At 45.8% G+C, this 12,842-nt stretch overlaps 5 protein-coding genes across 5 annotated transcripts; 3 read left to right on the forward strand and 2 right to left on the reverse strand.

The window, feature by feature from the left end:
- Positions 1–207: 207 nt before the first annotated feature.
- Positions 208–663, forward strand: GLAREA_04978 (uncharacterized protein; the record flags this gene model as incomplete). Its single annotated transcript, XM_008087355.1, has 2 exons — positions 208–349; positions 422–663. The coding sequence occupies 2 exons, from the start codon at positions 208–210 to the stop codon at positions 661–663; spliced, it is 384 nt and encodes a 127-aa protein (XP_008085546.1).
- Positions 664–2,778: 2,115 nt separating this feature from the next.
- Positions 2,779–5,019, forward strand: GLAREA_04979 (Ypt/Rab-GAP of gyp1p; the record flags this gene model as incomplete). Its single annotated transcript, XM_008087356.1, has 2 exons — positions 2,779–4,485; positions 4,537–5,019. The coding sequence occupies 2 exons, from the start codon at positions 2,779–2,781 to the stop codon at positions 5,017–5,019; spliced, it is 2,190 nt and encodes a 729-aa protein (XP_008085547.1).
- A 3,229-nt stretch (positions 5,020–8,248) lies between these two features.
- GLAREA_04980 (uncharacterized protein) lies at positions 8,249–9,257 on the reverse strand (the record flags this gene model as incomplete). Its single annotated transcript, XM_008087357.1, has 4 exons — positions 8,249–8,524; positions 8,572–8,696; positions 8,746–8,856; positions 8,906–9,257. 4 exons carry the CDS (start codon positions 9,255–9,257, stop codon positions 8,249–8,251), a joined length of 864 nt encoding a protein of 287 aa, XP_008085548.1.
- Positions 9,258–9,949: 692 nt separating this feature from the next.
- GLAREA_04981 (uncharacterized protein) lies at positions 9,950–10,875 on the reverse strand (the record flags this gene model as incomplete). The annotated part of the gene is made up of 3 exons (XM_008087358.1): positions 9,950–10,155; positions 10,204–10,557; positions 10,614–10,875. 3 exons carry the CDS (start codon positions 10,873–10,875, stop codon positions 9,950–9,952), a joined length of 822 nt encoding a protein of 273 aa, XP_008085549.1.
- Positions 10,876–12,265: 1,390 nt separating this feature from the next.
- On the forward strand, positions 12,266–12,542 carry GLAREA_04982 (uncharacterized protein; the record flags this gene model as incomplete). The annotated part of the gene is made up of 2 exons (XM_008087359.1): positions 12,266–12,412; positions 12,462–12,542. 2 exons carry the CDS (start codon positions 12,266–12,268, stop codon positions 12,540–12,542), a joined length of 228 nt encoding a protein of 75 aa, XP_008085550.1.
- Positions 12,543–12,842: the final 300 nt, after the last annotated feature.

Raw genomic sequence — 12,842 nt, forward strand, 5'->3', positions numbered from 1 at the left:
ACTGTTGTATGTTTTTTGCAATTTTTTCTGTCATCAACACCAAGCAAAATATACTGGATTGACCTCCGAGAGACAGTCGCTCCTTTTGCCTTCTTTTTGCGTTTCATTTATTTTCACATGGTTTTATTTTGCATTTAGCCCATCTTCTTCTTTTTACCCCCAAAACTAACCACCCACCCAGACTCCTTCAAAATCCAAGCCCACGCCATGTTCCTCGACACAGCATTTAACTCTTTCCACACCGTAATCTCAAACATCCACTTCGCATTCATCGAAACCGCAACCAAAATGTGGACATACGCCCGTCATCTCCCTACCGGAAAACAGCCAAGCACGAAATTACTAATCAGTAAGTCCCCTCAATCTCTCCCAACCTTTCTTCTGGATCAATGCTAATTAATGTACAAAGAAACAATCTCAGATACAACAGACCTCGCATTTGTCCTCATGAAGAGCAAAGGCAAGAATAAGAAGAATGTAGGGTATAAATGTGGGGTCTCGAAGACGATGGTGGAATGGCTTGCGATGAGAGCTTTTATTACTGTGTTGAGGAAACGACAGGCTAGATATACGAAAGTGCTGGAGTGGTTGGAGGGGAAGATGCGGGTTTTTGAGGGGAGGGAAGGGAAGGTTTGTGAGAGGTTGATGGGGGTTGTGTTGTGAATTCAATGTTTTAATACTGTAGGGCGTAGGTGTTTGTTGTGTGAGTGAGGCTGAAGTGAGGCTTAGAAAAATTGTTTCAGATCGTCGGTTCTTTTTTGTTTTTGTTGTTGACCCCTTGTTGGGATGATGGGTGAAACTGTGTTTGAGATTGTCACACTGATGTTTCTTTTGATGATGGAATTGTGAGAAGGGATGAGGGGTTGTCTTTGCCTGTGTAGTGACGACGAGCTGAGAAGTCTAACTTCTTACCAGGCTGTACGGTTGCTATCTCACTCACCAACAACTCAGCCAAACTATTTCTCATCTCATCTTATCTCATACAGATCAAGCCTCACCCAAAAATCAAGCCTCACCACAAAAATCTCCAAGACTTTCCATTCCCCTCACTTCACTCCATCGCGCAAACTCAAAAACCCCTGTCAACTAAAGTAGTTCAACGACCGGATGCGTTTCCTAGTCACCGGAATGCGATGATGAGCCGTTGAGCACGACTCGTGAAAAGATGATGTGCAGTTGACTTCGGTAAAGTTGCCGTTGTGTGGTGTTGGAAGTTGTGGGTTGACATGTTGAGATGTTGTGGGTTGAGATGTTGTAAGTCGAGAGTGAGAGGTAAGGCAGCTCGTAAACTCGTTCGCTTGTGGATTTCGGGGGGCTGTTAAGGGGGCGGGGGAGGCGTCTGGTGTTGGATTTGTGTGTGACCCTTTCTGTGGCCTGGTGGTTGGTATCAAATACTCCTCTCCTCAGGTTATTGCAAAGTCCAAGTATTATTCTCAATATTGCAATTCAAGCTTCGGATCTATCTATAATCTTGTGGGTCGTACAGTAGATCAAATTATTGCAGCGGTAAGCGAAACCAAGTTGTACATGCAGCTGTCATCATCCAAATGTCTAGCTCCGAACTGCCAACTTTGCTTGTTGTTTCTCGTGCGCTGCAAAGTGATACCTACCCCTTCGCAGCCCTACGGGCTATGTCATGTAGGAAGAGCGATGTTTCTTGATAAGGATCTGTGTTTCCTGCCTCTGGATTCTGAACCACACGTCTTTTTATGTCTGTAACACGATTTTTATGTGCATAAACGCTGGGCTTATTTTTCATAATCTTATTTTATACACCGGGTGTGATAGAGCGAATCAGAGGGTCGCCTGCGAATCATTTCATCACCGCAATCTGCGAAGCGAGTTCGTCCGGTGTTAGCTGGGCATCATTTCAGGGCGTGAGGTCTAGAATCTTGAGGTACGGGAGAGAGTACGAGTACGGAGGTGAATTGATATTCACTAGTGACTCCAGAAAGAGAGGAAAGGGAAGATATCTGTCAAGTTAGGATTATTACTGAGAACGACCTCGGAGGACAAAATTGACGATACGTCGCAATAGATCGAAGATCGAAAAGCAGGTCGCAAACCAGGACATTCCCGCCCGCTCACAGCGTCACCGTCCAAGAAATTCAGCGCTCATCAAGCCTGTGCACCTGCCAAAATCACCCTCTAGTGGCTCTCCACAGCGCCGTTTCCCTCCCCCGCTCGCCTCAAGCCGCCCAAGACTCGACCGCTCTCCCGCTAAAATCCCACTGCAGTCTGCAGCGCAGCCCACAGCCAACCCGATTCTCCGCCGAACTCTCCAAACCCCGATTTTCCTTCGTCACTCGAGTCTGCTCTGCCAGCGCTCACTCTGCGTCTCGTCTCGTCTCCTCTTCCCCAACGACATCACCACACAGCTTCTGCAGCATCTCCAACCTCCTTAATTCAATCAATCCACCACACTCTTTACCACCACACTCTTTACCACCACACTCTTTAAACCATAATAATAATCGTTATTATTACACCACCGTCGCTCGACTCGTCAACACGTAAATCAAAACAATCACCAGACGCATCCCATTCCCGCTGACGATCCTGCTCCCAAGACCCAAACATCACAAATACTCAGGGGCAACCAAAATAGACCGAACGTCGTCCCAACTTTGAAACACACAACACCTCGGATTACAGCCAGACCGCTACATAGGTCATTGACGATTAAACCATTATATCGGATCTTGTCCGATCAATACCGCCAAGATAGCTACCTTACAAAGAGCCCTCACCTCTCCACTCCCCGTGGTCGAAGATGCGATGACCTACCTCGATGATGTGCGGTCCAGCGCTGGCATGCCAGGTTCACCGCCAGAATTGACGGGCTCGAAGTCGTCGAAATCATCGTCATTTCATTCGTACCATTCCGACAGCAGCAGCATCATCGACGATGTCAGCAATTTCGAGGATATCGGTCTCGAGGACGATTCCAGAGCCGATGTGGATATAGGGGATTTCGCAATCAAAACAACAACAAACCCATATGATGAGCGGTATACGAGTGACTTGCGAGCCACTGCGACCGCGAGGAAACGGACACCGATGACGAATACAAATGGCAGTCAGCGCCAGAGGGAATTGACGGCTGGGAAGACGAAACCTTCATATCCGAGTTTGAGGGGTCAGGTACAGAATGCAACCGCCGGGTTAGGCTTGATGCCTACGGGTAACAACACGACATCGCGAAGGGCATTGATGACTTCGAATTCGAATAATCTGCCTATGTTGAAGCGACACAGGAGTACGAGTCCAAATGTGCCCATTACCGCCCGCCAAGCAATTAACGCCGCTGCATTAAAACAGAGGAGGAGTAGTTGGCAGGCGAATAGAGATAGGAAGACAGCAGCACAATTAGAGGCGGAGTGTGATGAGGATGACGGAGATGATGTGCCGGACGAGTATTTTCTCGATAACGTTCCCATCAGCCCGCGACCACCACAGGAGCGACCTAAGAGCAGACCAACCTCGACAGGCACAAGTCCGGAGAGGAATCCCGAGAAGAAGGTCAAGGAGAGAATTCGAAGTGTTGGAAATGGTACTGCTCCTGTTCCTGCTGAGCAGGGAGAGTTGAGATCACCGAGGACGCCTAATTCACCGAAACCTGGAGTCATCAATCGTGGGACGAGTATGGGTCAGTTTCCTATCAACCACAACACGATGAATCCCAAAGGTCGGCCTATGAGTTGGGTATCGGCGCTTTCGGAATTGAGCGAAGAAGCCAAGGCACTGACTGAGGCTTTGGAAGCTCATGCGGATGAGGAGGAGAATAAAGATCCTGTTTATCAAAAATCACCACGACCTGAGAAACCTCGAGTCAGGTCTGCGATTGCTGAGCTGCCTCCGTTGCGGCGGACGGATATCATGATTGATCCTCTGCCGATCTCGAAAGAGAAAGAAGCGGTTCTCTCGCGCACACGGCCATCTTGGTTACCACCAAAGGACCCTGCGGAAGAGAAACGTCATTTGAAGGAATATCAGCGTATGATGGCACTTTCACTCAAGGCGGATGAGAAGAGAGAGGCAGAGCAACGAGCGAAGAATAGCTGCAAGGATGATACTGCCAGTTCGCTGCTGCGAATCTGGGAAGAGCATGTTCTGCCAAACTGGGAAGCGACTACATCACAAAAGCGGACACGAGAATTATGGTGGAGGGGAGTTGCACCAAGAAGTCGAGGCGCTGTTTGGGCAAAGGCGATTGGCAACGAACTCGGATTGACTGATGCATCATATACTGCTGCACTTCGAAGGGCGCAAGCTCTACAAACAACGATTAAAAGTGGCTCACAATTGAACGGGGAAGAGTTGAAGAAAAAGAGGTGGCTTGACAAGATCGAGCTAGATGTCGAATCTACATATCCAGATCTGCGCATCTTCCAAGCCGGTGGACCTTTACACGATTCTCTGCTAGATGTTCTCAAAGCATATGCTATGTATAGGAGCGATGTTGGATATGTACACGGGACAAGTGTAAGTCATACCTCGCCGCATAATCTTTGTAACCATACTAATCCATCACAGACAATAGCCGCCATCCTACTACTCAACCTCCCCACCCCATCAGCCTCCTTCCAAGCCCTCTCAAACATCCTCAACCGACCGCTTACACTTTCCTTCCACACCAACGACTCAAGCGGCACCTCCCGCGCCTACAACCTCCTCCTCTCCACCCTCTCCAATAAATCACCCCGTCTCCACGCCCTCCTCACAAACCCAACCTTCGCACTCCAGCCAGACATATACCTCCGCGACCTCTTCCAGGGCATGTTCACCGGCTGCTTATCTCTCGACAACGCAACTCGTCTCTGGGACGTCCTCGTCTTTGAAGGTGATGCGCTGCTTGTTCGTGCGGGTGTTGCGTATCTTAATGCACTCGAAGGCAAGCTTCTTGGTGCGCAGAGTGCGAACGAGGTTTGTGCTATCGTTAAAGGCGGTCTCGCCGCGTCTGTGGGTGAGGAGGAGTGGATGAAGGGGTTGAGGAGTGCGGGGAAATCTTCTCCGTGATTCGTTTCTTGTGTGGTACATTATTTGAGTCGTGTGCATATTCATTTATGGCGTTTTTGAATCGGGGATTTTCTAATGAACTTACTTTCTGTGGTATGTGTTGCTAGCTATCACTGGCTTGGCTTTTTAGAGGAGGGTGTATTTTTTGGGGAGATGTGTGTGGATAGTGTAGTTAGGGGGTGGGGTTGTGGATTAGATTTGGGGGGGAAAGGTAGATAGGAAGTGGATTGTGGATTTTTGAATAGGGAATAGGGTAGTTAGAAGGGAGAAGGGGGGGTTACATAATGTATATGTTGTATATGATGAATATGGGTTTTTCGTGTGATGTGTGAGGTGTGAGATTGTTGTGAAATTGTTAAGGATGCTTATCGGCTGTTGGCTGGTTTTGTACCTTTATTCCCCTTATGATTCGAAATGATGTTCCTCACTGCCATATGACTATCACGCAAAACAAACGCCTCTGTGGACCCTTTTCTCTCTCTCTCTGTGGCGGATTGGTGTGAGATGCTTGTAAAATGAGGATTCCTTATAGGTTGAATTGTTAGGGGTTCCGTGTTCTGTGTCATGGGTTGGGAGGGGTTGGGATGGGGTAGGTGATGAAGAGGTAGACGGGGAGGGGAAAGAGAGACTGGTCGTTGGAGTGACTGGTGGTTGGTAGGGGCTTTAGTTTTTGGCCTTTGGTTTTTGGGTTGGTTGGGGGTGCAAGCGTGGGAGGTTTAGGGGAATGGTTGAGTTTGTTGGGTGAAGTGCTCTTTGACTCTCTCTTTCTTACCAGTACATGTGGGAACAGCTAACCGATCTTGTCTGGAATTCAACTGTTGCTTGCTTCTTGATCATACAGTGATTTATCACTTCTAGGCAAGCTGGCATTTGTTTGTGTAAGGACGCCGTTGGATCGATGAGAGATTGTGGTTTCTGTGCGATATGTTTGGGTACTTGTGGACAGATAGCTGGTTGGTAGGTCAATATTATGATATGTTTTGCAGATGTGTTGAACATAAATGATCGTTTTGAAAGGCGTATTTGTGTTGAGCTGGTGATGGGGTACATATGTCGGTCGTTGAACACAAGTTTACTCTCCTTTGAAAGCTAGCAAATAGCTCTCAAGAAGACCAGAGAGAAGCAGCAATCTCAATATCCGTGAAGATGAGAGGTTTCAAGCAACAAGACTTACAGCTCGGTGCGGGAGTTCAAGACCCGGAAAAAATAACAGCCTAACAGGCAACAGAAATTCCGCTTCAAATCACCTACAAACCTTTCCGTTCAAATCATCCAGAACCCTTGGAGAGCTTAGGACAAGAAAGATCTTTCTAGAACTGAAGTGGTTAAGCGGATTGTCGAAAAACTATAGTGCTGTACCAACAATATTTAGATTATGTAATTGACTATGGCTTTTGATTGCGAAATCACCGGGTGGCTAGATTGTTGCAAATTTTTGTTGGATGTTATGAGAATGGGAATTAAACGAAAATTAAAACTTGGTTTGTTCAATAATTTAATTGAGGGGATGTGGAGGGGGGATATTAGACGATTGCTCTTTTAGGATTTTTGGGGAAGGGTGCTGGGTAGACTCGAGACTTGTGCAGATTACTTTTAAGTATGTTGAAGATTTGTTAGGTTGAATTTGCGGAAAATTCATTATGTAGCTTAATTTGATTATTTCTTACACAGATGTCTGTTTGTGTATGCTAGACGATGAAGGTTATAGAGAGAGTAAAGATAGTTGAGTAAAAGCTATTTCAAAATTATAAGCACGCCTACGAAGTTCTATGCCAATAAAATTGGTATTAATCGTTTTTGGAGAGACAGAATTTATGATGTGTAACGTGGAAATCTTTGATCGATCTTAGTTTCTTTTGTAGAAAAAGGCAATGCTAAACCCAAGATGTAGAAAGTTAAGATATCTTAGATGTTAGAATACCTCTCAAGTATACCGTGCTAAGGATTATACTTTACCTAACAAACAACCCAACAGCTGATTTAATTAAATGATTACAGTCTATCGTACAAAGAGGAATCACAGCTACATACCCTCTTACCTCGTTACTGAAAGTCTACGATAAATTGATCTCTGTCATTAAGTTAGCGTTCATGATATACGCCAATTAAACTCCATTTGCAGAAGATGCTCTTCATCGGTCTACATTTAAAGAAAAGAAAAACTGTAGGGTTTGAAGTTAACTCGAGAAGGTTCTTTTCTACCACTGATTCTGTGAAATCATAATCCAAATTCCGCAGTTGAAAAGGCGCCTGGTTTAGAAATACATAGTTTTCACTTAGAATCTATCAATAAGTTGGATGACTTGGATTGTTCCGAGTGGACAAGTTTGAAGATGCCTTGGTGAATGAAGCTGCGAAGGATTAGGTTTCAAATATCATCTACATTTGGAAAATTATTTTTAGCTCGCGCCGGGCAGGTTGTGAGTACGTGGTGGACCACAGCTGGTAGAAGATCATCTTGCTTGGTGTACGGCTTGTGGCTGAATCGAATGATTAGAGAATACAGACTTCAAATACATTACTGTCAGTATCGGAGAGCGCTTTTTCAGAGGGATTGAGAAAAGGCTTGGCTTTTTCACTTCAAACATGCTCTCACTGTGTTTTTTTTATCAGGTTATCATGCTGACTTGAATCATTTTGTGACAAAATATGGCCTTGGCTTGTGTATACGAGCTTCTATAGGACGTTGTTGCATGTAGACCAGATATTGTAAACACTTTTGACTATGAGAACTCGGTCTGTAGTAGTTTACTTAGTAACCTAATACTACCAAAATTTACAGCATAAAGACGGATTCAAAAATTGTCGAATGAGGGAATTGAGTATTGCTTTTGTAATTATGCTCTGTTAATGTCTCCAACAATATGAATATAGGACATTTATTAAGGGTCGAAAGTCTTCGAATCATTACATTGCTACCGCGAGCTGTACTTGTAGGACAAATTTCACCTAGATATGTGGGACGACCACGAGTGATCTAATGGATGAGGCTACCAAATAACAGGTGTTGGATTCAAAGATATGTTAGCAGGGATAAAAGAGCTACGTGAGACTTTTTTGAGAATGAAGAAAGATGACCTGGCTTTGCTGAAAGGGGTATTGAAACATTTCTACGTCAAAATTGACAGTGAGAAGCTCAAAATCCATCAGAAGAAAGTGTTCACGAATGAAGATAGCATCCAAAGAATTTCGACCTTGATCCTGTAACATGCACTACACCAAACTACTTTCACGGCCCAACAATACTCTGAATATCATCAACCCTCCTCTCCTCAATCCAACTCACAGCCTCCCCCCGATCCCGACACATATGCGCCTGTCCCTCCCCCGTAGCATCCAACACGCTCTCACTCCCCTCCAGCGTCATATCAGACATACACAAGATCTGATTGCGCAGATACTCAAAGCAATGAGCGGCGTGGTAATCATTACGCTCACCGTCGAAGCCGAATTTGGTGCCGTTGGAGACGGTGAGTTGGTGGTAGGAGTCTACTGTGTAGTATAACTGTAGGATTGTTAGGAAGGGTTAATTGGAGTGGGAATGGAGCTTACGCAGTGAAGGGCGTGCGTCCAGGATGCTTCGAAGAGAGAGCCGTTGCGGATTGGGTCGTCGACGATGGGTTTTCCGAGTTTGGGGTAGTCTTTGTAGTTGTTGATTTCGACGCTTCCGCTTCCAACTATATCTTGTCAGTTTACTGTTCATAGCAAATGGAGTTTGGAACTTACGAGGCATCAACATATCCCAGTTATGTCGGATTTCCATCCTGTTTTCATCGGTAGTCATATTTGGCACAAATTTATCCCCATTTGGAGTGAGTAGTGTCCATTTGTGTTTCGCTAGATCAAAATCAGCTTCATTTCCAAGATTTTCTGGGATAGTACTTACTGGGAATGTAAAGTCCGTTAATATCGCCACCGGTTTCTGTCATGCTCTCATCCCACTTTGCACTGTCCAAATATCCGTTACTCTGTAAGAGAAGCAGTATCATGACGCTTTGTAAAAAGACTACCACAACCCATCTGATCCAAGTGAAAAGGCCTCTTCTTCGGGAACAGTCCTTGCAATGTTGCGTTCGTCTTGATTTTGGTGATGGAGAGCGTGATTTTGAGGATTTTAGAAAAGATGAAGATGCCAATGTCGTATCTGAATCATCTGCACCATCTTGTTCTTCAATGTCGAAGGGCGATTTGTTGTTGGACTCGAGAGTTGTGTATTTCTGGGGAGTTGTTGATGGCATTTTGAAAGTAAGTGAGCGTTTAAAAAGGGCAAATGAATGTAATAGTAACAATAACTGTAATTAAAAACTCGCAAATCAATTGCTACAAGAAAAGAAGCAAATCAATTGCACGTATCTCAGAATGAAAACGAGAAGAAAACACAACCACCCAAAGAATTCAGATCAGACAAAACTCAACCGTCAACGCCCGCCTACCGATCCTGCACCTCTCCAAATCCAGCAACTCGGGCAAACCATCCCATGTCGTTTCAAATGCCATAGTCAGTGCGTGTCAAAGCCAAAGGGAAAGAAGAGGCGAGCGATCTGTTATTGGCATCGAGTGGGATCGCTGGGTGGGTCTTGGCTGCTGAGACGAGATGTGTCAGGGGAGTGTGCGAGGTGAACGGGTAGCGCCAAGGATGCAAAAGAAGACTCGATCTAGGTCGGCGGGTGCGGGCAAGGTGGCTGCTTTGGGATTTTGGGAATCACGTAACGGTTATACGATGCCGGTTGATTACTGGGGAGTGGAAAGGGGTTGAAAGGTGTTAGGCGATGTGTGCAGAGGTGCTCAGATCTTGGTTGTTACTGCGAAATACTCATGTATAGACAGTCATATTTGGTAAATGTGAATTACAATCGCAACGATGGCGGAATATTTTCAATTAAAGCCTCTCTGAATGTCTTATTAATCTATAGAAGTTGTGCCAATAGTCTCATTTATCAGGATGAACATCAGGTCTTTCCATATTTCCAACAGAGTTCTCAAGCGCCCACTCTTTGACAGCCTCAAAGTTGCGACATTGATGGAAGGTTTCCAGTTGTGGCCATGGCAGCGGATCTCCTTCTTCCATGTAGAAAGTAAAGACTCCAATGTCTGCATTACACTCAATATTCTTGCGTAGCATTTCAAGGCAATGGTCTAAAAGAGTTAGTACGGTTCTTTAGTTTGAAGAAAATACTAGCTTACCGGTATGCATTTGAAGTTCTTCATCGCCAGATGCAAAATTTCCATTACCAATCTCCGTGTAATACTCTTTGTAGGTGACCTGACGGAGAAGATTCAGGCAGTGAAGTTGATGGAAAACTTCAAGACCGACGCGATATCCTTCCACTCCAGTCTGTGGATGTTTGACTTTGAGTGATGATTCAGGCATCCCAATGATTTTGAGCTCCTCGGGAGTGATCATTTGGTCACCAATATCATAAGAAATCTTGTGCCATGCTTCATCGACTTCTGGACCCTTTCCAACATATGGTGAGCCTTCTCCCATTGTGCCGTTGAACTTGACTCTGTCATATTTGACAGCTTTTGCAGCAGGCGCTATAAAAATGTTAGCATGAATCGAAATGTCATCCTTCACACACACGAAAACATACAATATGCTGAAAACTGGCGAACATGGTCCAAAGTCGATACTCTCGCAAACCAAGACGAGACGAACATCGTCAATGACAGTCCAAGTAACGCAGCATGAGTGATCCACATCCATCTAGGAGTTCTCGCCTGCGGTCGAATTGACCTCTGCTCTTCCTCATCTAACAACGTTGATTCGGAAAGCGAAGACGAAGTCCTTCCCGGCGGAAAGACATCCTCAAATTTCTCATCCTCCCCTTTGATTGATTCGTATTTAGAAGCCATAACTGTAACAAGAAAATAACAAAAATTACGCTTGGTAAGTCAAGAATTGAAGTGAATGAATGAATGTGCTTGACCAGAAGCAATTGCAGAGAAGAGAAATGGAAAAAGACGTGGGAAATCGAGTTGAGGATATCAAAGAGGCGACCACGAGAAGAAATTACTGGCAACTCGACGCGTGGACCTTGTTGTATGATCTTCATAATCGCTTTATGCGATGTCTTGGTGCTGTGGATCTCCTGAAACGGACTGCTTGACCCTCAGGGTTTGACGCTATCGCCAAGTGAGAAGTTTCAGATGAGGCTGAAGACTTCTGTATGGAATCATTGGCGCGCGAATCATGTATTGTGGGGTCAAGGATTAGATGGTATCATCTCTTCGAAGGTCGGCAATGTTTGCGGATCTTGGATACCAAGAGGAGAATCTGGAGTTGTTGCCATGGCTATGGAGTTGTTGATGTTCGCTTAAAGCCGCTGAAAGTTGCGCAAGATGCGTGATATTGACAGAGACTTGCAATAAAGGCTTCTATGAGAACCTCTGGTCAAGGATATCTGACAGTCTTCCCAATTCAGCCTCATGCAATTGTTGTTGGTTTGACATTCGCCATGGAGAGAAAGGAGATCGCGACAAGTTGGATCCAGCGCCAATGGTAATCGCTAAAGTCTTGGAAGGTGGAACATAAGCCCCTGATCTCCCAGCGCCTTCGCCAAAAAAGCCCCCCAAACAGCGCCTCTGCGCCACTGAATGCTTGTCCTCATTGTCGCCAATTAGCGGGTGGTCGTGAACCCCAAACGGCCTTCATTCCCTGTTCTATTCCCCCTTGGCATCAGGGTGCATTTCCTGGGGAAAAGCACTAAGCTTTCGCCAATGGTGTTCGCTAGGCTCTTCCTGCCACTGAGTCCGCGGTTCCTGTCACCTCGCTTCAGGCGGCCCCATATCCCTCGAAATGGCTCATTTCAAACGGCGTCCTGTCACAGGAGGTTTTAATGGTAACCTTATTTTATCTAGCGTGGAGTGCATTTTCCTCCGATTTGACGGGCAATCATCGAATCTCGATACGGAGCATGAGGGATACCTGTTTGGGAGCCGAATGCCAGGCCAAGGGGAACGCTTCGTCATTTACTCGCTGAGATTTGTCTCACTGCCATCCCATGTAGCTTCAGAAAGTTCAGACAAAGTTGACCAGGTTGTAATGGAAGAGTCCTCGTTGGGCGCTCTGGTGGATCTTCACTCTTCACCAGAAGAAGATGGGATGATGTATAAAGCAGAACCTTCGGCCAAGAATAACTGGCCATCCATCCACTTCGTCTTTGCTTTTCAATCTTTTCAACGGTTCTCACCCATTTACATTCTTTAACTGCCGGCCAGTCTTTACACTTTACATTCTTTCATCATGCAATACTCATTCTCATTCTCTCAACTTGTTACTTTGGGCCTGCTAGTATCAGTGCCTTTGGCTTCTGCCTACCCAACTGCCACTGGTTCTGACATCGCCGCTCGAGATCTCCCAGTTGTTGCAAGACATCACACAGAGGCACAGGTTCGTGGAAGTGCTTTCAGAATCTGAACAAACACTGACATTCCATTAGATTGCTGCCAAGAAGAACAAGAATGGCCGTGATGTAGAAGCCATTGAGGCCCGCCATCACACAGGTAAATACCACTTCTGAGTGGCATGGGAACTTGACTGATATTGAACTTCAGAGGCTCAAATCGCTGCTAAGAAGGCAAAGGGTGGAGCCAAAGCTGGCAAGAGACACCACACCGAGGCTCAGATTGCAGCAAAGAAGTCAAAAGGAAAGAATGCTCGGGATGTTGAGGAGATCGAAGCCCGTGAACCTCATCACACCGAAGCCCAGATTGCAGCAAAAAAGGCCAAGGGAAAGAACGCCCGCGACGTTGACGAAATCGAGGCTCGTGAACCACATCACACTGAGGCTCAGATCGCAGCCAAGAAGGCAAAAGGGCAA

This window comes from Glarea lozoyensis, assembly GCF_000409485.1.
Source record: "Glarea lozoyensis ATCC 20868 chromosome Unknown GLAREA5, whole genome shotgun sequence".
Taxonomy (NCBI): Eukaryota; Fungi; Ascomycota; class Leotiomycetes; order Helotiales; family Helotiaceae; genus Glarea; species Glarea lozoyensis.